The sequence below is a fragment of the Geotrypetes seraphini genome, chromosome 10 (assembly GCF_902459505.1).
Source record: "Geotrypetes seraphini chromosome 10, aGeoSer1.1, whole genome shotgun sequence".
NCBI classification, from domain to species: domain Eukaryota; kingdom Metazoa; phylum Chordata; class Amphibia; order Gymnophiona; family Dermophiidae; genus Geotrypetes; species Geotrypetes seraphini.
In genome coordinates this window covers 93,440,435-93,468,183 of record NC_047093.1, presented here as the reverse complement: position 1 = coordinate 93,468,183, position 27,749 = coordinate 93,440,435, and the positions used below count along the sequence as shown (strand labels likewise).

The 27,749-nt window shown below is 40.7% G+C and overlaps 1 protein-coding gene across 4 annotated transcripts in view; it reads left to right on the top strand.

Annotated features, from left to right (window-relative positions):
- Window positions 1-354: 354 nt before the first annotated feature.
- Window positions 355-27,749, top strand: part of CACNA1B (calcium voltage-gated channel subunit alpha1 B) — a 1,471,643-nt gene continuing 1,444,248 nt past the window's right edge. For all 4 annotated transcript variants that reach the window (XM_033960470.1, XM_033960471.1, XM_033960469.1 and 1 more), the window contains exons 1-2: window positions 355-764; window positions 2,785-2,890. In XM_033960470.1, the coding sequence (XP_033816361.1) occupies window positions 505-764; window positions 2,785-2,890 (366 nt within the window). In that variant the 5' untranslated portion in view covers window positions 355-504. The remainder of the gene's footprint in view (window positions 765-2,784; window positions 2,891-27,749) is intronic.

Below are 27,749 nucleotides of genomic sequence, written 5' to 3'. Positions count from 1 at the left end.
CCCTTTTAAAGAAAATGGAAGAACGGAAGACGATAAAGGAAAGCACATAACTTGGTTTTTTACATTTCTATTTTTTTATTTTTATTTTTTTTAAATTTTACAATCGTTTGTTCTCCAGGCACGTATAATTTAGATATCTGCTCTTTGGGGTGTTTTGCTTTCCGATGGGGATTTTGCCTCTGTCGGGAAAAACCACGAGTTTCCTTCAGGCAAGCGGCACTTGCGCGTGGAGTTGAGAGCGCTGGGTGTATTTCCCCTCCCCCCCCTCCCCCCCCACCTCTCTCTCTCTCGCGCGCGCCTTTCTCTTTGATACCGAAGCCCGGCGTGAGAACACCCAATTCTTTTCCCGCCAGTATTTTTTTTTTTTTTCTCTCTCTCTTTGACTATATCCGCACGAAAGCAGACTCTCGGCTTCCAGGCGGGCTCTCGGCGCGTGGTGATGCTTCTTCCCTCCGCGTTGGCCGCTGCTTTGCACTTGACCACTCGCTCCCCTGCGTTCCCAGAATGGCTCGATTCGGAGACGACCTGCCGACTCGCTACGGCGGTGGAGGACCGGCTGGCGGAGGGAGAGGGAGCAGCAGGCAGGGTGGCCCCCCAGCCGGCCAAAGGATGTACAAGCAAACGATGGCTCAGAGAGCCCGCACCATGGCGATGTACAACCCGATTCCGGTCAAGCAGGACTGCTTCACAGTCAACAGATCTCTCTTCATCTTCAGCGAAGATAACATTATACGGAAATACGCCAAGAGAATAACAGAATGGCCATATCCTTTGCTCAGTACCAAAAAAAAAAAAAAAAAAGCCTGTCTAGGTCTGTTTCGCTTCACCTGTGTATGGTATGCTTAAAAGAGCATGCCAAAGGCTGCAAAGACACGTAAGACGAAATGTTGCTCGTTTGCTTAAATATTTGCATGAACCCCCCCAGACGGTCAAATAATGGTTAAGGCTCTATCAGTGTTAGACGAGCGAAAAGGCATTTAATTGCAACCTCTTTTGAATATGCCACTTGGAGTAGTCGACCGAAAAATAGACAACCTTTTTTGCCTGGTTCTATTAGCTGACATAAATCTAGGTATTAAGGCGAAACCTGTTTTAGTTAATGGTGTGTGACTGAGGCAGCGTCCAAGTCCTCCATTGGTTTGTTCCATGGTTGCAGACTCGGGGATTGAAACCCTTCCCTTTCCAGCAACAACCGAACTGCAACAAGATATTTCTATTTTTTATTTTTTTTTTAACGATAGAAGTGAACTAAAGGAAAGGATATTGATGGTCTTTTCGGCAGTGGGCTTGAAGGACAGAGAGGTGGTTCCCTCCCTATAAAGGTTGGTCCCTAGGTTTCCTTTGGGCGTGTGTTAGATGCTGTGTGCCAGCAGGAGGGCTTTGCATCTCCAGGGAGCCTGTTGTTTTCTGTTCTTGTGCAAGAACATACCTTCTCATCCTCTAGTAACAAGCAGCAAGGCCTCCTTGCAGAAGCCTAGCAACACTTGAGTGTTTTCTGCTGATACCGCTTACATGAAGTCCATAGTTGACTTCCTCTTCCCAACTGAACTTATCTTGACTTTAAACAGAGATGAAGCAGTTTTCATCTTGTATTTAATTCCCTCTTCTTGATTTCTGTTCATTACCAGCTCTTTTAGAGGAGGGTGGAGCAAGCAAGGCTTGGATTAAACCCCCCCCAAATATTTTCCCCGTAGAAACCTTGTATTATTATATCTAATTATCAGAGGGAAAGTAACCATATGCTACATATTTAACAACATTAAAGGCTCCTTTAACAGAGCCGCGTTAGGGCCTTAACACGCGGAATATAGCGCACGCTAGCTGCTACCGCCTCCATTTGAGCAGGCGGTAGATTTTCGGCTAGTGCGTGCTATAGCGCACGCTAATCCGGTGCGTGCACTAAAACGCTTAGCGCACCTTCGTAAAAGGAGCCGCGCTTTATAAAATTTGGAAAAAAATATTAAATAACTTCTTCTTAACACCCAAGATAGCTAATTGTGTTTTCATGTACTTGATCGGGTCATGTTTAGTAAACCGGTGATTTTAACGTGTGCTATTATTTTGAGCCGATGATTTCCTAGCCAAGCTATTTAAGGTGGAGGGTTTGGTGCTGTCCACAGTGCTGAAAACAAGCATGCATTACACACCACAACCGGTAACTCCAATAGCAAAATCAGGCTATCAATTTACCATAAGCATTGTTCACTCAGGTGCAAACTAGAGCAGTGAGAAAGAGAGACAATGGTTGAGATTTAGTTATACTTTGGTTTATTATACAGTAATTCTATAACCAGTTCCATGTTCATAAAACTGCCTATTTGTAGGAAAGGCAGTCTTTAAAAGAGAGTGGCATTTTTCACAATAATTGAGGAAGATTGTGTTAGAACACCTTTCTATTAAAAAAAAAAGCCCTGTAATAATAAAACATAAAAGTTTTCATAATCCCATATAGCAGGAATACTAGGAATTGGGCATCACATTTAGTTTTTTTTCTTGTCTCCAAGTTTTTCTGGTTTACAAAAAAAAAAAAAAAATCAGGTTTTAATTCACAGAGTTTATTTCATAGCTCTGTGAAATTTAAGCCCTTAAGGAAAGAAAAAAATTGATGCCACAACAATTAAAAAAACCCCAAACAACAGTAGTCTTAAATTTTGCTACTCAATTTATGGAAATCTATTGAAAAGTTGAGACCGTATAACCACCAAACTCACCTGGTATTTTTAAGCTGCAATTTTAAATGAGAAATATTCTATTTACAATTTATTTTTCTTTGACCATTATCACTCCATTTGAATATATGATTTTAGCTACCATTATTGCCAACTGTATTGTTTTGGCTTTGGAACAGCATTTGCCTGAAGAAGACAAGACGCCAATGTCAGAACGACTGGTGAGTATTACCATTGATTTAATTTATTCACTTGATATAGTACTTAACACCGAAGTATCAAAGCGGTTCTGTAAAAGTATTACTGATGTTTTTGTAGAATATTCTGTCTATGTTGAATGACTTCAAAGAATGGTACAGCTTAGTAAGTCTTTATTTTACTATGCAGGCATATTGCCCGAAGACAATGAGTTGAGTTAGGTGAATTCTATAGAACACTGTAATAAAAATGCTTTGATCAAAGGGATATTCTTAAGAAATAGAAGAATATATTGCTGTGTTTATTTACAGTAATGACATTAATTAGAAAACCATTCAATAAGATCCATTTTTAATTAACATTTACTTTTTTTAATTTTTATTTTGGTGAAACTAGAGTTTAGAAAAAATGGGCAGTTTTTTGTAGTCCACCTAATTAACTAGAAATGGTTCAAATACATACAGTTCTGATGAGTATATATTGAGGTTTCTGTAAATTATCCCTGTATCATCATATGGTACATAATAGTGAGACTAAAGGGGAGATATAAAACTACCCCAGCTACATGTTTTCAAGTTACTGCTAACTTAGTAGCCTCAGTACAGCCTTGTTTTTAACCATAGCCTTCGACAAAACCCTCTTTTACAAAGGTGCACTATGCTTTTTAGCGCGCGGTAAATATTAGCGCGCGCTAATCACACGCTAAACGCTAACGCATGCATGTTATCCTATGGATGCGTTAGTGGTTAGTGCATGCGTTGATTTAGCGTGCACTGAACGTGCGTTAAAATGCTTAGCACACCTTTGCAAAAGAGGGCTTATGTGTGCTGACGGCAAATAACTGACATGATGTCAACAAAAGCTTTAATGTAATAATTCCATGTGCTGAATTAGAGATTACTTCATTCTTTCCCAAGAGAACAACAGCTATGCTAGTGCTGGGGAAAGAGGGCCCTAAGATATTTTATGCCAAAGGTAAAATGGAGCCTTGGTAATGGAGATTTTATTGACTGAATCCAACTTTTCATCTTCTGTGTTTTTAACACTGCTATGATGTTGTGAAATCATAACTCATCTTTATAGTTTTGATTTCCAAAGATGACTTGGAGATGTGTGCATTTAAGTTTAATTTATATTGACCTTGCAAACTACAGTAGACCCACAGATATACAGTTGCTGAAATATGTCCTTTAAATTGACAGATAGAAAAGCTTGTACCACAGACACATAGGTAGAGTCCTTTGCCAAAATGTAACGGTAATGCGTCAAAGGTAGAAGTACATATTTCTGTATAGAATTTTAAAATGTGAATATCTTGATCATCCTAAAGTTTTTTGCTTTTTTTTTCTTTTCAACCAGAGCATGAATAAGTGGAATAAGTGGCAGAAAGCCAGATGACTTGGGGGCAATGTACTAAAAAGAGATGAGAGAATGGTCCATTCTGAGAAACATCTGCTTTTGAAACATGTTAGCATTTTTGTCTAAGAGCCTGAGACAAATTCAGTTAGAATTTTTGTCGCATTGTTTTTATTGCTGCTTAAGTAGCAAAATCAAAATTAACCTACTAAAACATGTTTGTTAAAACTTAAAAGGAAAAAAACAAACAAACCAGCAGCCAAAGAAATTGCATCTGGGCATTTCCTTTTTAAAGAAATTTTGTCTATGTGGCATGAAAATGCTGATATATTATACTGTAAAATCATGGCTCTATAATAGCGAAGCTCATCGAGCCCTATTCTGTAGTGGCACTACAAACACTGATAATAACTCTGTAGGTTCTCCACACATAATCCAGCTGCTCACATTTGCTTCCATTCTGCTGAACAGCAGCTGGCATCAATCAAAAGTGAAAAGTTTGATTCAGAAGGCAATAGATCTAGATACTCTGCTCACAAAACTCAACTTTGTCTATTTCCTCAACCCTTTTTCCAATTTCTAGTTGTCTTTGTTTTTATCAGATGCAAGAGTGTTTAGCCTAAAATATAGTAGCAGCATTGAATTCTTATCATTTCCTTTTGATTATTCAGCAAAATGCCATATTTCCTCTTCTCTCCCTCATTTTCTATACATAAATGGAGCAATAGCATAATGGTTGGAGAAACAGGTTGTGAACCTAGAGACCCAGGGTTCAAGTCCCGCTTCTCTCGCTTGACATTCTTTGAGCCTGTTATTCAACCTGGATAGTCACCATAAGAACGAAAGAACATAAGATTTGCCGCTCCTGGGTCAGACCTTAGGTCAAAGTCCAGTGCCCTATTTGAGTCTAGCCTTACCTGTGTATGTCCTGTCCAGTAGGAACTTATCCAACCTTTTCTTGAATCCCTGAAGGGTGCTTTCCCCTATGACATTCTCCGGAAGAGCGTTCCAGATTTCTACCAACACAGACATTAAAGGCCAGATTCTGTTAATGGCACCTACATTTGTAGGCACCTAGACGTGTCAATCTTTCCCTCGGTGTCACTAACAGAATTGTGCCTACATTGTAGGTATCTCCAATGTAGCCAGGGTTTACCTTGGCTACAATGTAGGCACCTACAATATAGGCGTGATTCTGTTAGCAGTGCCTAGCAGCACCCCTAATCCATCCATAAGCATGCCTACTTGGTGGTAGGGCCTGGGTACATAAGAACATAAGAATTGCCAGCTCCGGAACAGACCCTGGGTCCATTAAGTCCAGTGATCCGCACACGCGGAGGCCCCGCCAGGTGTACCCTGGCATAGTTTTAGTCCCCATATCACTGTATGCTTTTCAAGGGAGATATGCATCTAATTTACCCTTACCCGTATCACTCTATGCCACTCTTAAGGAGATGTGCATCTAATTTACCCTTAAATCCTAGAACGGTGGATTCTGCAATTACTTCCTCTGGGAGAGCATTCCAGGTGTCCACCACTCGCTGCGTGAAACAGAACTTCCTGATATTCGTCCTGAACTTGTCCCCCCTCAGCTTCAGTCTATATCCTCTTGTCCGTGTCACACTGGACATTGTAAATAACTGCTTTCCCTGCTCCGTTTTGTCGAATCCTTTCAGTATTTTGAAAGTCTCGATCAGATCCCTCACGCAGTCTCCTCTTCTCAAGGGAGAACAACCCCAGTCTCCTAAGTTTTTCCTCGTAGTCCAGGTTCTCCATAACTTTCACTAGCTTCGTGGCTCGTCTCTGTAAGTGCCTACAGACTTAGGGCTCTTTTTATCAAGGTGCGCTAGCGGGGTTAGCGCGTTGGACATTTCGTCACGCGTTAACCCCCTCGTCAATGGAGGAGTTAGCGACTAGCGCGGCAGGCAGATTAACGCTACCCCTACCGTTAAACCCCTACCGCAGCTTGATAAAAGGAGCCCCTAGGCACCTACCACCCAATTAACCTTAATTTTTTTGTGATTATGAGTTTGTTAAAGCTCATTAATGATGCCATTCACTCTAATTTTGAAACTGATTTTTATTAAGGTATGCGCCTATACTTCAGATGCCAGTTATAGAATTTCTCCCTGAGTGCTGCTAAATATATGTATAAAGTTGTTTAAATACTGCCATTATCGGTTTAATTTTAGGTCTGCTATTCAGCAGCCCTAAATTAATTGGATAATGTATCTATTTAGCAATGCAAAGCACTTTAGTACTCTGGTGGTACTAAGTGATACGTAAAATAAATAAACCGAACAAATCTGAATATTGTTGCTAAATAAATAAATATTGTCTCCACCCTTATTCCTCCTCTAAGCCAGTCTCTTATTACAGATAACGTCTAGGCCTGGAGGCAATTCTATTAATGGGCATCCCTTTTTAGGTGTTCTAATGCAGCCTGATAAGAGCCTATTCTGTAACAGAACTGGGGTGGTCAGATTCAATTATAGAATATTAGTGCAACTTGGTATTGGTGTGTTTAATGTTTAGGTACCCTGCAGTTAAACCATTCATAAACCTGGTGTAACTACAGATACCTAAATGCAGTAAGGATGCATTTAAATTGCTGCATTCTGTAAATTGCGCATAGACGTGATAGCTCCACCCATGTGAATATCCCCCTTGCATTTACGCACTATGCCACTTAATGCATACCTTTACAGAATAGTGCTTGGGTGTTTTACTGCAACTTATGCACATAAAGGGAAACTTATCCATGAAAGTGACAGTATTCTATATACTTTGACATCCAAGTGGGGTGTAAATGAAGGCACTCTGTTATAGAATCCGAGATCTAGTGAGTTAAAACATCCTGATATTAGCTGTACAATTTCTGAAAATACATGTGTAAATGAGGTATGCATTTGCCACCTGCTGTAACATGCTTTGAAAATTGGGCAAGACAATTCACTCTCCAAGGCCTTAGATACTCTTGATTATGAGTACATCTGCACAAGGGATTAGCTCCCAAACCTACCTGTATGCAACTTGCCTTGAGCTGAAATTTGGAAAAGGAAAATATATTTTTAGTATGATAGCAAAACAATGGAACCTGTTGAAATCTTAAACTTTTTAAGATGTCAAGCGTAAAGAAAATCAGATCACCTCTGAGCTGTAGGATCTTTATTACAGAAATGAAGTATTGGTCCCTTCCCAGATGGACATTTTTCATTTTAACACACATTTTTAATTTCCAGTGTTTTTCTGTTTTGTCCAATTGACCAGACATGGGTATTTCAGCTCTGTGCACAAACTTTGTAGAACATTTTTAGAGTTGTTTGCACAATTATTGCTGTTAATTTTTCATAATACTAGTTCAAAAAGTCTTTACTGAATTTTATTCTCAAGCTGGATCCACCTACAAATCCACCTTAATTTGTTTCTGGTGTATAGTAATAAAATGAATCTGAAATAAGCAAGTTAAAATTTCAGGTTTTTTTCAATAATGTTCATATCAACATATCATTGAAACATAGATTTGGGGCGCAGATGATTTTTGACGTGTATTTATGTAAGACTGTTTCAGTTTATAAATATTTAAAGCTCAACCTTTTATAGGTGGAATTTTTGAAGATTAGTTGACATCTCACTACAGGAACACAAAGATCTTTCTAAACTTAATACAGTTCTTATACTGGCATTGTTCACTATGCCTTTCATTCAATAACTTGGCACTTAATGTTAGATACCAAGGGCCATGTTCTATAAATGGCATCCTAATTGTACGTGGTGGTGGACGTCCTATAGCTGTCTGCTGTCTAACCAGCCAATCGGGACACACGTTTTCTAAAAAAACAACCCAAGGCAGGCCGCCTAGACTGTAGGCATCCATTGCAGTTGAGGGAGACGTGTAGGGATTCTAAAGCTCACCCAAAACTGGGTGTGGTTTTACCAGGAAGTGGCCTTAGGCGAGCTTAGGTGGCTCTAGGCATCTCCCTAGGGCCACAATAGATGCTTGAAATGTAGTTTCCAAGTTTTATTAAAGTTTGTTTAAACGCCTATCATGATTTCTAAGCGTTTTACAATATTAAAGAAAGGGGGAGACTTACAAAGACTCATAGGACAAATTAAGGACATACAATAAATATAAAAGGTAAGTTTGGTGAAATACAATATTTACAGGTAAAGCAAACATAGAAAGGAAAGAAACACGAGGGGGGGAGGTCCTCTTTGATGAAGAGTCTAGAAGTGGAGAAAACATAGGAAAAGTATGAGGTAGAAAGAAGAGCTCATTACTCAAAGGCGTCTTTGAAAAGGAAACACTTTAGTCCTCCTTTGAATTTGTCTAAGTTTTGTTCTGCCCTAAGAGTATTTGGTAGTGAATTCCAGATTGTGGAGGCTGTAACAGAGAGGGGGGGGGGGTGCCGATGATTTTTAAGGAGTGTACATGGAGAAGATGTTGAGAGGTGGATCTCAGAGCTCTGCGAGGATCATAGGGAATAAGGAGTCTATCAATGAAAGCTGGCCTACGTTTCAATTAGATGCGGCCACTAAACTGATCACGACAAGGAATTGTCCCTGCCGCAATCAGCTGAGCGGCCAAGGCAGGGAACCCCTGAACCTCACCACAAGTCAGCTGGCAGGAGGGATTGCCCGCTCCTCTCCTGCCACCACCCCTGAACCCACACACACACACACACTGTCCGTGGCAGGAGGGATGCCCAATTTCTCTTGCCGGCACCACACACAACATCCCCAGCAAGAGGAATGCCAAATCCCTCCTACTTTAAACCCCTAAACAGTCCTTGGAAGGAGGGATGCCCACTACCTCCAACATCCCCAGCAGAAGGGATGCTGGTACCCCCCAAAATCCCCACCCCTCAAAGCCCACCTGGACCCTCCCCCATACCTTTAACAGGAAGGGTGGACAGAGGGATGCCTAGTCCCTCTGGCCAGCAGGCCTTTCTGTTCAGAATGGTGGGCCTTCCCCGTCCCAGTGTATCCTGGGATGCACTGGGGAGAGGCCTAAGGCTCTGACTGGCCCAGACACCTAAGGCCCCTCCCATAGCCTCCTATGGGAGGGGCCTTAGGTGTCTGGGCCAGTCAGAGCCTTAAGCCTCTCCCCAGTGCATCCCAAGCACCTGGGCCAACCGGAGTCTTAGGCCTCCTTCCCAGTGCATTCTGGGATGCACTGATTGGTCAGATACCTAAAGCCACTCCATGGACGTCAGAGAATTGGGGTGGTTAGGCGGGGTTGGGGGTCTGTCTGTTAGGACAGATACGATTCTTTATAGGATGCCCATATGAGATTTACAAAAGCCGCTTAGCCGGCTGCTGAGGCTGTGTCCTATACAGAATCAGGCCCCAAGTACACACACACATGTTAAAGATTAGCAGCACTTAAATGGCAAGTTATGTGCATAATTGCTAGGCACTGTTCTATAACATTTCCCCAATTTGCTTAGCACATAATTGCAAGGGGAACATACATAGTGGTTGGAGCATGGGTGTGTCCTGACGTGATGTACACAATTTATAGAATATTATTAGATATGCATATTGCATGGCACACTTAGGTGCACCAACCTATGCCAGCCATTGACCTGTTATAAGTGGGAATGCTTAAATTTCGGGACCCTAAAGCTATTATGGAATTGATGCTAAGCACACCCACCTCGCTGCCTTCATCTTGGCACCAAAGTATAGATTTTCCCCTTAAGAGTCTGTGTCACATTATGGGCAATGGCACTAGTTCTCTACAAAGAGGAGTTATAAGCAGCAAAAATACCAAATCATTCAGCAATATAATATTTTTCTGAATAATTCCTCATTCATCAGGGTTTTAAAGGCATAGGATTTCAATGAAACCCTTCATATTTCTACTCTAAGAAAATAATTACTGTATATACTCGAATAGTTTTAGTTTAGGACCCAAACATGGGAGTCTTGGTTTATATTCAGGTCCACTTTAAATCATGGTGGTCCAGTGGTATGGTGAGCTAAGCCAGAATGGGAGTGATCCCTCCCTCCCAAGATAAGGTGTCAAGTCCTGTCCCAGCTGGCTATAGAATCACTGCGTGCCCCTTCCCTCCCTCCCTCCCTCCTTGCTGTAGAATCATGCATTCCTTCCCTGATGTAGCATCACCATGCGCCTCCTCCTTCCTTCCCTCCGTTCCTCAGAGAAGTAGTGTAGGATTCCCCCCAGGCCTACCTTAATCACTGGTGGATCGTGGGTGGATCTTGCATATGTTTTCAATGTAGGCATCTAAATTGGACTTGGGCACCGGAATTTAGGTCAAGAAAACTCTGGCCTAAAGGCGCCTAAAGTTTTGACCCCTACTGGTACATAAGTCCAATTTAGGCGCTGCTAAGCATGATTCTATAAATGGTGCATTCCTTAGCATCTTATTTTTAGGCACCACTTATAGAATTTGGGCCTTAATGCCATTCTGTAAAGAGTTTTTAGATTGAGTCAGGTTGGGCAGACTGGATGGACCATTCTGGTCTTTATCCACCGTCATCTACTATGTTATGTTACTATGTTATGTGTCTGGCCTTTATAGAATAACATGTAGCACCGATTCATGTACCTAACTTTTTGGTGACAGTAGAGAATGACACGGGGACAAATTTGTCCCTGTCCCCACAGGAACTCAGTTTCCTGTCCTGTCCTCACAAGTTCTGTCCCTGTCCCTGCCCTATTCCTGCAAGCTCTGTTCTCATCTGCACAAGCCTTGAACACTTTAAAATCATATGTATTTGAGGCTTGTGCAGTTAAGGTAAAGCTTGCAGGAATAGGGCAAGGGCAGGGCCGGAAGGGGGACATTGAGTTCCTGTGGGGATGGGGACAAATGTGTCCCTGTGTCATGCCTGCTAAATCTGGTGTAAATGCTGGCACCCAAGGTAGGTGTGCTTTCCCAGAATTCTATAACTACATGTATAACTTTTCAGAATACCCGTGTCACACCCATGCTCCTCCTTAGCCATGATCCCGTTTTGGGGAATGGCATATAGGAGAAAGGCACCCAGTTGCAAGTGCAAATTTTAATGGGTTCAATTAACATCAGAAACTGGTTACTGGCACCCAATTATTTATGGTTAAGAGCTTGTTAGTCAATTAAATCATACCCCATATATGGCAATTTGCGAGACTCTGGGAACTTGTGGCAGCCTTTTTTTTGTTTTTGTGAGACTGTGTGAGCAGGAGCATAATAGGATCACTCCTCCTGTGACTCACTCTCTGGACCACCAGTGATTAAGGTAGGCCTGGGGGGAAACCTAAGCTGCTTCTCCAAGGGAGGGAGGGAGGGAGGAGGGCACACATTGATTCTACAGCAGGGAGGGAGAGAAAGAAGGGGCACACTGTGATTCTACAGCCAGCTGACAGCTGGGACAGGACCCGACACTACCGTGGGGAGGGAGAGATTACTCCTGGTTTGGTTTACCATACCACTGGACCATCAGGATTTAAGGTGGATCCGGGAAGAGGCTAGTACAGCTGGTTGGCACTTGAATATAATAAACTCTTGGTTTATATTTGAGTTAACATTTTTCCACTAAAAAGAGGGAAAAGTATTATCTCTGTTTATATTCGAATTGGTTTATGTTCGAGTATATATGGTAGTTCACACAGTAGGATAGGATGGGACAACATCATGCAATTTCATTTTGGATATGATTAAGGGAGTTAACAAATGCCATCTAATGATTAGCTTCAAAGTTTCCATGGGCTCTCTGGGAAGAGGAAATGCCTCACTATGTGAAGGAAGATGTTAGAGATGGAGTGTGTTCAACAGAACACATCCATCATTTGGATTTTGTTACCTTTCTTCTCCATCCTTTTTGAGGTTCATTGGAGCTTGGGAAGTGTGAATCCCTACAGTCCATGAGGGCCTAGGGCTTGAGTGAAAGGGTCAATAAGGATATAATTAAGGATATTCTTTTATTTTTTTGGAATTGTTCTACAGTAATTTCCAGAGGAGCCAAGGGAAAGAAGACATAAATAATTGTTGGCCTAGTGAATAAACTGGCTTTAGTTCAAAATGAAGGAAGTTGGATATTCTAGGCACCAAGGGCCTATCATAAATTACAAGGAAAGTGAATTAAGGTCTTCCAGAGAAATTGCAATCTAAAGATCCAGGGAGGTCACCTAGTACCAGAATCTAGTCATTTCAGCTTTAAGATTCCAGAGTTGAATTTTTCTAGGCTAATGTGAATTTATTTGTGTTCGTTACTGTAATAGTCTGTTTTGCAATTTTTCAGTAAAGAAACATTTCCCAAACCTGAATCTACCTAGATTTTTCAGCTTTATGACCCTCTTCTCAGGAAAAGGTATTGATGAAAATCCATACATAGAGTTGGTGCATTTGAAGAGAATGCACCCATATCCAGCAACGATCCCTAGTGTATAGTCAAAGAAAAGAGGTATCTTAGGGTTGCATAAATCTGGTGCATGAAATGGGTCCTGCTGGAAGCTTTGTAGATTGGTTGGTGTTTGTTCCCATCTGTTGCATATTGGAGGATTGTTCCTTAATGATTTGGGAAAAAATATAGAAGAATCATGGTAATGGAGAGATCTATGATAGCTAGCATTTTCATCCATGGACTTAGAAAGCCCATGAAAAAAATGGAATCCTGTGTAGCCTGCTTATAAGAGATGTAGATGACATGGTCCATTTGATTGTGATGTGGTCCACCAGAGGTGAAAGGAATGATCATCAAGATAACCTGATACAAGGAGTACAGGACAAACAGATAATGAAAAAATAAAGATAATGAAACACCTGTAAAGCACACAAAGAAGAATTTATTGAATGAATACATACTTGATGCCAGCAGATTTTGATGGGTGCCTGAATTAGGAATATAATATTGCTGCTAGATAAATGTAATTGGATAATTGAGTGAACATAAGTCTTTTGCATAAAATGCAATATAACTTGATCAGAAGTGATAGAAACTGCCAACAGCGAGAGATATCTTGAGAGATTTAGCCTAATATCCATAGGGAGTTGATTCCATAGTGATGGAAGAATTATGATTAGATTCAAATTTAGCTACATAAGTGAAGACAACAAAAAGGTCTTGGGATGAACACAAAGTACAGGATGGAGAGCATTGCTAATGAAAGTGGGGATACATACGGGGAAAAAAAACTTGATTACTAAAGTGAGAATCTTGAAGGGGATTCGGTATGCAATAGGTAACCAATATTCATTTTGAAATATAAGGGTTACTTGATCAAAATTTTTCCCAAAATGAGTTTCACAGCAGTGTTGTGGATCAATTGCAATTTGCAGTACTGAAACAATATAAGATCTGATAGTAGAGAATTGCAATAATCCAATTTAGAAAGGATCATAGAATATACTAATATTCTTAAGGCTGCAGTATCCAACAGTGAGCAGATGGAATGTATTTTTTGTAGGAAGAAAAAAGATTTCCTTAACAGATTTGAAACATGAGCAGTATAATTCATATTATTATCAATGGTGATGCCTAGTAATTTTACCATAAGAAAATAAGAATATCCTTACTGGGTCTGACCAATGGTCAATCTTGCCCAGTAGCCTGCTTTCAACAGTAACCAATCCTTGTCACAAGTACCTGGCAGATTCTAAAATACCAAATAGTGGGAATATTTCATGTTTTCAATCCTAGTGCAAGTAGAAGATTCCTCCATATCTATCTCAACAGCAGACTAAGGGCCTTTCCTCCAGGAACTTGTCCAAACCTTTTTAAAACCCAAATATGCTAATCACTGTAACCATATCCTCTGGCAACAAGTTCTAGAGCTTAACTATTCATTGAGTGAAAAAAAATATTTCCTTCTATTGGTTTTAAAAGTATTACCATGTAACTTCATTGAATGTCCCCTAGTCTTTATAGTTTTTGAAAGAGTAACAAATCAATTCACTTTTACCTATTCTGTACCACTCAGGAATTCGTAGAACTGTATCAAATCTCTCCTCAGCCTTCTCTTTTCCAAGATAACTTCTTAGCCTTTCCTCATATGAGAGGAGTCCCATCCCCTTCATCATTTTGGTTGCTCTTCCTTGAACCTTTTCTAATTCTGCTATATCCTTTCAGAGATATGGCAACCAGAATTGCATGCAATACTCATGGGTAGGTTACAAAATAGAGCAATACAGGGGCATTATAATAATCTTCATCTAATTTTCTATCCCTTTATTAATAATTCTTAGCATCCTGTTTGCTTTTTTGGTGGTTGCCACCACACACTGGGCAGAAGATTTCAGCATATTCTCTACAATATCATCTCCAAAATTCTGAGTGGAGTAGAATGGGTACAAGTGGATCGCTTTTTCACACCGTCAAAAATTACAAAGGTTAGGGGACATTCAATTAAGTTACAGGGAAATACTTTTAAAACCAATAGGAGGAAATATTTTTTCACTCGGAGAATAGTTAAGCTCTGGAATGTATTGCCAGAGGTTATGGTAAGAGCAGATAGCATAGCTGGATTTAAGAAAGGTTTGGACAATTTCCAAAGTCTGTTATTGAGAAAGACATGGGGGAAGCCACTGCTTGCCCTGGATTGGTAGCATGGAATGTTGCTACTCGGGTTTTGGCCAGGTACTAGTGACCTGGATTGCCCACCATGAGAGCAGGCTACTGGGCTTGATGGACCATTGGTCTGACCCAGTGAGGTCAGACCAATATCCTTTTTCTTGGGTGCTGCCTCCTAAGGTGGACCCTAGCATTAAGTAGCTATGATTTGGATTATTCTTCCCAATGTGCATCATTTTGCATTTGTCCACATTAATAATAATAACTTTATTCTTCTATACCACCATAATCAGATGATGTCTAGGCGGTTCACATCGAAGAGGGCTGGACAATCAACGAAATACAGAATGCAAGAAGTGAGGGTACAACTATTACACAAGAAATAGATAAAAGGAAAATATGAAATCTCATGTATGCAACCCAGGGAATAGAAGCTGGACAATCAACAGGTTGCAGAATGTGGTAAATGAGGGAACAACATATTACACAAGAAATAGACAGAGGGAAAATAAAACTTAGGAAGTTCAGTGAGGCTTCTGTTTAGGAGATGAATCTGTCAAACAGTACAGTTTTAATTTCTCTCTGAAAAGCACCGTAGGTCAGCCTGGCTCCATTGATGAAATTACCAAGCCAGGACTGCTGTTTGCTTGCTTGGAACATGAAGTACCTGTCCAAAAAGGACTTGCATTTGCAGCCGGTGATCCTTGGGTATGTGTTACGGTTTCTGGTTGACCCTGTGTGGGGTTGTGTAGTACGAAATGGGGTAGTAGGCAGTGTTCCCGCTAAGCTGCGCTGGCGTGCGCTGGCGCACAAAATATTACATCGCAGCGCACAAGTTTCTCGTCACAGCGCACACACGCGTCGCAAAGGTAAGGGGAGGCTGGGGGAGGAATCGGACGTCGGGGTGGGGGTTTGGTTTCCGACCCTGGCGGTGGAGACATCTAACCTCGGCCTGCCCCGGAACTCTTACTGCAACAGTGACTTCCTGTTCCTGCCTAGACGGGCAGCTGCTGCAGTAAGAGTTCCGGGGCAGGCCGAGGTTAGACGTCTCCACTGATGGATACAGCGCCGCCGCTATAACATTTAAAATAATAGCGATCGGGGGGGGGGGGGGGGGAAGGTGCGGGGAAGTCCGGAGCTGCAGGGCCGGCGTTAGAGGGAGTAAGAGTTGATGGTGCTGCAGGGTCCCGCGGGGGGAGGGAGGAAGAAAAAAGAGGAACCGAAGCATGGCAATTTTGGGGGAGCAGGTGTGGGGAAGTCCAGAGCTGCAGGGGAGAGTGTTGCGGTACCCAGCTGGAGGGAGAAGGAAGATGAGGGAGGGAATGAAAGGAGATGCTAGGGCAACTCCCTGTGTCTGCCGGGCCCACCCCCTCCAACGTAACTTACTTCTTCCAGAGCAGAGCCAGCAGACGAGTCATCGTGGGCCCTTCCAGCATGCAGCTGCTGAGTCCGCTCTAGAGCAAGTACGTCAGAGTGGGGTGGATTGGCAGCAGGCAGCTACAATCATCGCGGGACCTTGCTGCATGAAGGGAGAGAAAGGAGCAGGACTGCTGGAATGGAAGAGTGGTGGAGGGAAAGAAAGGGGGCAGGGTGGTATGGAAGGGTGGTGCTGATGGAATTGATGTACAGAGAAAGGAGAGAGACATAAGGGGGAAGGATATTGGAGGGAAAGAAAGGGGGAAGATGCTGATTGAAGAGGGGTGGATGGAGGGAGAAAGGGCAGACATTGGATGGTAGTGGGGAACCTATGCTGGATGGAAGTGCAGATGGGAGAGATAAGGGAGCAAATGCCAGAAGGAAATGGGAGGAGAGAAAGAGGGGAGCAGATGCTGGATGATAAGTGGACAGAGAGAGGAGAAGGTACTAGATGGAAGGGTTGGAGAAAGAGGGTATATGATGGAAGGAGGGGATAAATAAAAGGAGGACACATGATGGGGAGAAAAGGATTGAGTTAGGGAAACACTGGAGGGGTGAGGGAAAGAGGTGGCAAGCTTTAGGTAGACAGTAAAAAAGAACATTGATGAGAGAGTAGTAAGAACATAATCTAGACAGATGCAGAAAATAAATTGAAAAGGGAAATGAGGGAAAAAAGGGAAAGGGATTGCAGAGGAGAGGTGTGGGAGAGGGAAGGAGAGGAGAGAGATGCCAGACCAATGGGGGTGAAAGGAGAGATGGAAGGGGGAGGCATACAGTTTCTGGAAGGGGCATAGAAGGAGAGAAGATGCCATATAGGGGAAAAGAGACGGCAGACAGTGGATGGAAGGAAGAGAGTTACAAGAAGATGAGGAAAGCAGAAACCACAGAAGACAAAGGTAGAAAAAAATTTCTATTTATTTATTGCTTTAGGAGACATGTGTCACTGTTTCTGTGAAGCATTGTATGCAGAGTCCAGCTTCTTGCTGGTTCAATTTAACCTTTGTCTATGGGAGGGGTTAGTTTGTGATTACATATTCCATACTAGGCGAAGGTGTGTTCTGTGTGTTCGAAAGACATAGTTTTCTGTTAGGATTGACGGTGTAGGATTGATCTGTGTTGGTCTGGCTTGTTTAGTTTTACAATGGGTGTATTGATGTACTGTTCACTGCAATATGTAAGATGCTGCCTTTTCCTAGGTGACGTGTGACGTGTGGCTTGTTACTAAAAATCATGTTTTTCGTACAGATGGGGGGGGGGGGTGCCAAAAAATGATGGGCCCCGGGTGTTACATATGCTAGGTACACCACTGCATTATGTAAAGATACCAGAAAGCTGGAGAAGCAAAAACTTTAAGTAAATTGTTATTCTTCTAAGTTTTGAGTATTTAACCCTCCCACAATCTCATGGGCACTCATTTCAAGTTTCAAGTTTATTGAGATTTTGATTTAAACGCAATATCAAATATTTTCAATGTGTATAACAAAAATAAATTTTGGGAAATAAATAAAACCATTTGAACAATAAACATACAAACATATCCATAGATGATTAAAAATACATAAGGAGTACAAGGATAAACTACATTTGTTTACAAATGCGTCCTCCGTGCCTGCTCATAAATTTGTGGAATATGTAACTTGTCGCTCATGCATATTTTTTTTTGCACACACCTCATCAATCCTTAGAGGGAACATTGGTAGTAGGTAAGAAGGCGCTACATTTCATCTGCCATTCAGATGCCCAACCTTCAAGTTTCCTAAAACCTTTCCACAATTTTTCATAATCTGCATGTGTTTTAACATCTTTGAATAGATTTTTTTTATCACCTCACTTTTCGTTCTATTTCCAGATCATTTATGTAATCACCTATTTATAAAGTGGGCTAGGTGGCCTCCTAATCACTGCCTCGGATGGTGAGATGAAAGGGACACAAAGAAATTTATTTGTAGGGATCAGGATCAGGATTTATCCTGAGAGGCCGGGTAAGCTGAGTATCAGACTGGTAACTCCTGGAAATCAAGTAGTCCATACCAAGTTTTATCTTGAACCAAACGCAGCTTTACTAGTGCTTTCAATTAATGAACATGATATAATATAACAAAATTTATTTATATACTACAGTAACTTAGGGTTCCTTTTAGCAAGGTGCGCTACAGGGGTTAGCGCGTCCGACATTTCATCACGCGCTAATCCCTGCAACAATCCAAAAAACTAACGACTCATCAATGGAGGCGTTAGTGACTAGCACGGCAGGCGGTTGAACGCGCGGGATTCTGCGCATTAACCGTCTACCGCACCTTGATAAAAGGAGCCCTTAGAGTTCTATGCAGTTAACAAAAAAAGAAAAACTGAATAATCACAGTGAAAATACAAAACATTAAGGGCTCCTTTTATGAAGGTGCGCTAGCGTTTTTAGCGCATGCACACGATTAGTGTGCGCTATAGCGCGCGCTAGCTGAAAAACTACCGCCTGCTTAAAAGGAGGCAGTAGCAGCTAGCACGCGCTAAAACCACTAGCGCACCTTTGTAAAAGGAGCCCCAAGCTTCTAAAAATTTTGCAAATAAGTCTTCAACAGTTTCCTAAAATGTTGATAGGAAGCAGAGCTAATGGCTAAAACCTTTGTCCCAAATTGCAGCTGGAAATGACAAAAGCCACTGTATGAACAACCATTAACAAGTGGAAAAGCAATTAAAGCATGAATACACTGTGAACATCTTAATTTTGCAAATATAAAGTGGTCTGCAAGATAATTGGGTATAAGACCATGGAACACCTTATAGCATAAACACCCAGATTTGAATATCACTCTTGCCTCAACTGGAAACCAATGTAATTTGAGAAAATAAGGTGTGACATGGTGTGTCTTTTTAAAATTAAAAATCAATCAAACCACAGTATTTTGAATAACACGTGATCTGTGTAAATTTTCCTGTAGCCTGAAAAATGGATGATGTTACAATAATCCAAAACCAAAGATTGCATCAATAATCTGAAAGAGGAAATGTCAAAATATGATCTACTTGTACACAGTTTCCACATCATGTAAAAACTTTTTTGAACCAAAGCATCAATCTGATTGCGCACTGATAAATTTTGATCTAAAATAACCCCCAGGATTTTACTGTAGCGTTAATCGAGTATAAGATTCTGTTCAATTTTAAGTTTGCTTCTATATTCTTACATGGTGTATCAAAGAAAAATTTTCTTAAACTCATCCATCAATGGTTGGAATCGCAGTAGAAATTAACTGCATAGCCTGAGATAATGAAGTAAAAATAGGAATCACAATAGTTATGTCATCTGCATAGCTATAATAATAAGAATAGCTTTATTTATATGCTGTCATACCTTTTCAGTTGAAGACGGTGTACATTAAAGGAGAGGTACAATTGATACAGGTATTGATACATGTGTGGAGAATAAGGTACATGAGAGAGGTGAGGTTGCAGTCTTATTCCCAAATTTGTTAACCTGGGTACCAAAGAGGCCAAATACTCATAAATATTGAAAAGCAGTGGGGAAAGAGGGAAGCCTTGAGGTACACCACACAAAGTATGTTAATTGTAAACTGCCTAGATTTTTAGGTGATATATAAATTTTTTAAATAAATAAACTCTCCATTTATCAGAGAGTGTACTACCAAAGTGAATCTGGTAAATGTAAGATTGCAAAAAAACCATGGAACCATCAAAATACTTTACCAGAGATACCTATAGCATCTAGACAATCGAGCAGATTCTTATGATCTACAAGATCAAATGCACTGCTTAAATCAAATTGCATCACCAAAGCCCCTGTGCATTTACATTACATTAGTGATTTCTATTCCGCCATTATCTTGCGATTCAAGGCGGATTACATAAGGAGTTATTTGGACATTTAGGAATACATAAGGAGTTCTCTGGATATTTCCCATGGTATTATGGAGTGGAGTTGGTTGCTATTGGGGATAGAGATGACATGTTAGTTTGTCTTTAAGGATTTCTTGAATAGCAGGGTTTACTAAACAAATTGTACAGATAGTGTAATAGAGATGCTAAAACTTTTTCCGTACTATATAATGGATGAAATCCCGATTGAGATACATGCAAGAGTGAAAATTGCTCCAGGTAATCAAGAAACTATGAATAAACAAAATCCTCCATCAGCTTTACAAAAATTGGTATAGCTGCTATTGGTCATAATTTGAGGTTGAGGTGTGGTAGACTCAAGAGCAATGTAAGGAAATTCTTCTTTACGGAGAGGGTGGTGGATGCCTAGAATGCGCTCCCGAGAGAGGTGGTAGAGATGAAAACTTTGACGGAGTTCAAAAAAGCATGGGATGAACAGAGGATCTAAAATCAGAAAATAATAGTAAATATTGAAGAACTAAGGTCAGTACTGGGCAGACTTGCACAGTCTGTGTCTGTATATGGCCATTTGGTGGAGGATTGGCTGGGAGGGTGTAGATAGACTAGAGTAAGCTCTGATGGAGACTTCAGTAGTTAGAACCTAAGAACAGTACTGGCAAGAGTTTTGGATTCTTGTCCAGAAATAGCTAAGAAGAAGAAAAAACAACAACAAATTTTTAGATTGAATCAGATTGGCCAGACTAGATGGACCATTCGGGTCTTTATCTGCTGTCATCTACTATGTTACTATGGTCTGTAATTAGAGATGAGTGAAATAGACTCTTGAGTTTTTAATTGTTGGCGTGATTATAATATGCTCCTCTCTCAATGGGAATTTGCGGTCCCAGTCATTCGTGGTATTTTCTGACCGCAAATGATCGGGCAGGAGAGGGCAGCCGGAGTGCTGGCGAGTTAAGGAAATCACTCGCGATATGCTCCGACTGCCTCTTCCTGCACTAAAGTGCTGGTTGCTTCTTGATATCTCTGGTTGTACATGAATTCTGAGATAGTAATGATCCCCAGTTGCTCCTGCCTCTGTCAGCATCATGTTCAAAATGGTGTATGCAGCCCTTAACCATAGTCTTACACAGTACTACCACTAGGGTAGTACTGTACAAAGGCCTATTGCCTTAACATAAAAACATGATGGCAGATAAAGGCCAAATAGCCCATCCAGTCTTCCTCTCGCTAAGAGATCCCATGTGCTTATCCCAGACTTTCTTGAAATCAGACCTCTACCGGGAGACTATTCCACGCATCTACCACCCTTTCTGTATAAAAGTATTTCCTTAGATTACTCCTGAGCCTATCACCTCTCAATTTCATCCAATGTCCTCTCATTCCAGAGCTTCCTTTCAATTGAAAGAGACTCGACTCATGCGCATTTCATGCGCATTTATGCCATATATTACATTACATTACATTAGTGATTTCTATTCCGCTTGTGCCTTGCGGTTCTAAGCGGATTACATTAGAAGATGGCTGGTCATTTCCAGGCGATGACATTACAATTATTTGTATAACTTTACAAACTTTGCATACCTAACTTTACATAACTTTTCGTACATAACTTTACATAACTTTACGTGGAGTTACTTTGCGTTACTTTACATTATCCTTACCGTGCTTGCATAACTTGCACTAAGTTTACATAATTTATCTTACATAACTTTACAAGACTTTACGTAGGGTTACTTTGTGCTATTTTACCTTATTATTCCAGTACATTGCATAACTTACATTACATAATATTACAAAGCATAACCTTATGTTATATTACAAGCATAACCTTATGTTACATTACATAATATTACAAAGCATAATCTTATGTTACCAAAAAATCGTCTGTTCCTAGGTTGTTATATAGGTATTTAAACGTCTCTATCATATCTCCCCTCTACCGCCTTTTCTCCAAAGTATACAGATTGAGATCGTTAAGTCTTTCTGCATACACCTTATGATGAAGACCATGCACCATTTTAGTAGCCTTCAGCTGGACCAACTCTATCCTTTTTATATCTTTTTGAAGGTGCAGCCTGCAGAATTGTACACAGTATTCCAAATGAGTGTCTTATACAGGGGTATCAATACCTTCTTTATCTTACTGGCCATACCTCTCCCTATGCAGCCTAGAATCCTTCTAGCTTTTGCCATCACCTTTTCAACCTGTTTGACCACCTTAAAATCATCACATACAATCACAACTAAGTCCCGTTCTTCCGTCATGCACATAAGTTCTTCACCCCCTAAACTCTTAATTGTAATCTTAATTTTTTGTAAACCGCATAGAACTTTACAGCCCTGTGGTATATAAATTGATTATTATTATTGCTGCAGGGCTGTCGGGTAAGATTTGCCTCTTTGCGGATGATACCAAAATCTGCAATAGAGTAGATACCCAGGATGGTGTGAATAACATGAAGAAAGACCTGTGATGTGCCTCAAGGTTCTGTTCTTGGGGCTGTTATTTTTAACATTTTTATAAATTATATTGCTGAAGGGTTGTCGGGTATGATTTGCCTCTTTGCCGATGATACAAAAATCTGCAAAAGAGTAGACATGCCGGATGGTGTGAATAACATGAAGAAAGACCTGGCAAAGTTTGAAGAATGGTCTGAAATTTGGCAGCTAAAATTTAATGCTAAGAAATGCAAGGCCATGCATTTGGACTGCAAAACCCAGAGGGAATGGTATAGTTTAGGGGATGAAGAACTTATGTGCACGACGGAAGAATGGGACTTGGTTGTGATTGTATGTGATGATCTTAAGGTGGTCAAACAGGTTGAAAAGGAGATGACAAAAGCTAGAAGGATGTTAGGCTGCATAGGGAGAGGTATGGCCAGTAGGAAAAGGGAGGTATTGGTGTCTCTGTATATGAATCTGGTGAGACCTCATTTAGAATATTGTGTACAATTCTGTAGGCCGCACCTTCAAAAGGATATACAAAGGATGGAGTCAGTCCAGAGGAAGGCTACTAAAATGGTGTGTGGTCTTCGTGATAAGGCGTATGGGGACAGACTTAAAGATCTCAATATGTATACTTTGGAGGAAAGGCGGGAGAGGGGATATATGATAGTCATTTAAATACCTACATAATATAAATGTGCATGAGTCGAGTCTTTCATTTGAAAGGAAACTCTGCAATGAGAGGACATAGGATGAAGTTAAGGTAATAAGCTCTGGAGTAGTCTGAGGAAATACTTTTTTACGGAAAGGGTGGTAGATGCATGGGAAAGTCTCCTGGAAGAGGTGGTGGAAACAGAGACTATGTCTGAATTCAAGAGGGCCTGGGATAGGCACGTGGGTTCTCTCAGAGAAAGAAAGAGATAATGGTTACTGTGGATGGGCAGACTAGATGGGCCATTTGGCCATTATCTGCCATCATGTTTCCATGTTTTATGAATCAAATAATTGAATGTATTTAAGAATACACCAGTTCCAGATTTTCATTCCCATAATTTTCAGTCCCAGATGGGGGACCTCTTAGAGCCCTGGCAACAGTGCTCTTTAAGGATCAAAACACTGCCTTGTATGGTTGATAGGCAGTCAGTAGCTTCACCATATTGGGCTTTGATCCTATAACTAAACAGGATCAGACTTTGGTCATATTTGGAAAGGAAACCTCCAAAAAATATTGGGGGGGGGGGGTCTGTAGAATGTGGTTTGGTAATTTTGTATGGAAGTAGTAACAGTATTGAAGGGATCTGGTGCTATTTATATTCTGATTATTGGAAGGGATTTTAAATGAAGGTCTGATTAGCTCTATGGACAGTGACTGAAGATCACATCACCTTTTTTTATACTCCCTGTTTTACAAAGCTGCGCTAGTGGCTGCCACGCGGCAAAAGCCCCGAAGCCCTTTAAATTCCTATGGGCTTCTGGGTGGTTACTGCAGCGGTAGCTGCTAACATGGCTTTGTAAAGTGTGTGTGTGTGTGTGTGGGGGGGGGAGTTAATTTGCAAGTCTGAGGATATCAACTCTTAATGTTTTTTCGAGGTGGAATTCCTCTTTCTGCAGAGAGCCTAGTTAAACTGAAACAAATAAAAGCTCTTATTGACATTTACAAATAGAAAATGTATATATTTCAGAAAACAATCTTGCCATATTTGGTACAAGTATTTCATGAGTTAAAAAATAGAGAATAAAAAGGCAAATGCAAAAGAATCCATTTTATAATTAGCTTATTAAAATATGAAATGGTAGATGCCTATATAGGATCTGCTGCATTTGTCTAATGTCTTGTGACAGGGCGAGAGAGACAAAACTATTCACCTTCTTGTTAGGTATTTTTGGTATAGAAATGTAAACTTCACGTTGACAGCTTTCCTCAGTAACCCCCCCCCCCCCCAAACAAACAAACCCAACCCTAATTTCATATCAAAATAAAAGTGTATTAAATTGGCCCAATAAGTAAATTCAGCAAGGGAGGGGAAAACATCCATAAGCAAATTCTGGAATTTGTCACAGCTCATAAGCAGAAATCCATCAAAAAGGTTTCCAGGAAAACAGCCAAGGTAAAGCAGAAATGCCAAGACTGAAATCTTAGTTTGGATAGATATGAAAAGGAACGGAGGGGAGGGGAGAGGGGGGAGCGGCAGGGGAACATCTATTCTGCCTGCTCAGTCTTTCTTCTCTATCAACTCTTCATGCCATTCATCTGTCATTCTATCACCTTTCCTTTCCTCTCTCCTCTTCATGTCCCATTATTCACTCTCTCTTATGAACTAGTATTGACTAGGCTCACTTGTTCGCACTTGAGGCTGTTTTTTATCCATTCCATTTAAGACTGCTTCTTTGCGTCCTTCTCACTCTGACATCTGGAAAACGACTGTCCATTCTGCCTGTGGCTCCCCCATCCCCATGTGGAAAAGAGGGACAGCTTTACAAAGCATGGTTTAATCTGTATCCATCAATACCACCTGTAGGTTTAATAAATCTAATCACTAGGATAGATTATTTGTGGATAAAGACATTGATCTTTTCCCTTGACCAGTCATTTCTTGTTTCGACCTTTGTACTTCCAGCTCCATCACAACCTGGTCTGGTTTCTTTATCTTTATAAAAATACTTAAAAACTGCATATCAAACAAAAGTTACCAATTGGTGCTCAGTCTCTTTTATTATAATGAAAGAGACTGAGCACCAATTGGTCACCTTTGTTGTTTTTCTTTGCTGTTCACTGGTGTGAAGGCAGTTTCTCCTGTTTGTTTCCTAAAAACTGCATATACCAATACAAAATCACTTTCAGAAAATTAAACAATCGGTATCCTAAAACACAAAAATCCAGTTCACCATGAACCTCTTAATATATCACTTTGACCTAAGAACAGCCATTTTTATATTTCTTTTTAAACTGCTTCTCAATGTTTTCTAATCTAAGGAGCCCTTTTACTACAGCTTAGAGTGCATGAATGGACATTAATGTGTGCTAAGTGTTACATGGCCCATAAACATGAAATAGGATTGCAGCATTTAGTGCATGTTAGTATCTGTTAGTGCACTAAGGTCCTCTTTTGCTAAGCTGCAATAGAGGTTTCTACCAGGGTGTGAATTGCTTTGACGCTGTTCTGATGCTCATAAGAATTCTATGAGTGTCGGAGCTGCGTCGGAGCATTTAGCGCTCCAGGCTGCGGTAGAAACCTCTACCATGGCTCAGTAAAAGAGTGGTGGTGGTGTAAGCTTTAGTAAAGAGGCCCTTAAGTTCTGCAGGCAGGTAGGCCCCATGACATAAAACATCCTGGATCTCATACTCATCCCCCTTACTTCATTTACCGCCCTTTTACCAAACACTAACACCCCCTTTTACTAAACCGCGATAGCGGTTATTAGCGCAGGGAGCCATGCTGAATGCTCTGTGCTGATCCTGACGATCATAGGAACTCTATGAACGTCGGGAGCTTTGAGGAGTGTTCAGCACGGCTCCCTGTGGATTAGTAAAAGGGGATGTTAATGTTTGGCTCTCTAGCAGAAGTTCTTGACTGGAGCTCAATGTTCTTCCTGAAGTGTATCTATGTAATTTTTCATGTAAATAGTTGGGTAAGCATTTTTAAAGTTTTGAAAAATTAACAATGAGATCTTCCTTCTAGATCAGGGGTAGGGAACTCCGGTCCTCGAGAGACGTATTCCAGTTGGGTTTCCAGGATTTCCCCAATGAATATGCATGAGATCTATTTGCATGCACTGCTTTCAATGCATATTCATTGGGGAAATCTTGAAAACCTGATTGGAATACGGCTCTCGAGGACCGGAATTCCCTACCCCTAGATTATTGTATGGTATGGTTGCTTTACCCTTGTATTCCTATGGATTTGGTTCTCAGTTTTGGTTTGTTACTTAGAAACATAGAAACATGATGGCAGATAAAGGCCAAATGGCCCATCTAGTCTGCCCATCCACAGTAACCATTATCTCTTTCTCTCTCTGAGAGATCCCACCTTAATACCTTGATCCACTCCCTCACAATATCAAAACTAAACTACTGCAATTTTTTTATACAAGGGCATTTCACTGAAAGAACTCCGGCGCCTACAAATAATACAAAATACCGCCATCAAGACTACCACTAACCCCAGGAAATTCAATCATGTCACCCCTCTTCTGAAAAAGGCCCACTGGTTACCAATTGCACACAGAATTGCATTTAAAATAGCGCTCATAACGTTTAAAATTACGAATGCTTCCAGTTTCATTGATAAGCTTCTCATACCACACACTTTGGGCCTCTTCTATCAAACTGCGCTAGCAGTTTGTAGCATGATGAACTGCGCTGAATGGTTCCTATGAGCATCGGGAGCAGCATGGGCCATTCAGCACGGATCTCTGCGCCATAAACAGCGCTGTTTGATAGAAGAGGCCTTTTATCTCGTACATTAAGATTCTCTTCTCAAAATCTATTGACAGTTCCCCTGCTGAGAGTAATCAGTAAACGTCGTAACACGTCGTTCTTGGTAACGGCTCCCCTTATAGGGAACTCACTGTCTGCTTTTTTAAGGGAGGAAAAAAAGTCCTGACAAATTTAAAGGACCTCTAAAATGCTTTCTTTCTAAAGATGCTTTTGAATTCTAACTCGGACATACCTCTGCAATGTTAAAACATTAATCTGTTCTTTCCACTTTTAGGTCTTTTTCTCTCACCTTTTGTGTTGCCCTTATATGTTTCTTTACTATACAAGTTGTAGTTCTTCCATTTCCTTAAGTTCCAGATTATAATTGAAGCCTGTCTTTTGCCATGTTTTATATGATTTCTTGTTTCCCCTGCATTTTAATTGTAAATCGCTTAGAATTTTATGTAAAGCGATCAATCAAATTTTAATAAACTTGTTACCTAATTGGGACTCCTGATGTAGGTGATTTAGCTGAAACATGGTCCATGTCAAGTTCATGATTTGCCACGTGCTCTTATGATTGACAAGGCTGTTTTATGCATAGCTTTTTTATTATTGGTTGCTATTAAAGTGGGTTTTGAAGACCAGGCTTATTTGTGCAGAGGTGTCTCCATTGTGGTTGCTGGTTACCCCCATTTTTGGGCCATTTTTTTGGCCCTAAAATTTTAGTTTATATTCGAGTATATACTGTAATTAGTCCAAATTAAATATAACCTCTCACCCTTAAACCTCAAAAATTTGGAGGCATGTACAATAAGTGAGAACATCAAAAAGGAATAATATATAAAAGAAAAGGCATTAATCTGAAAATAACCACCTTT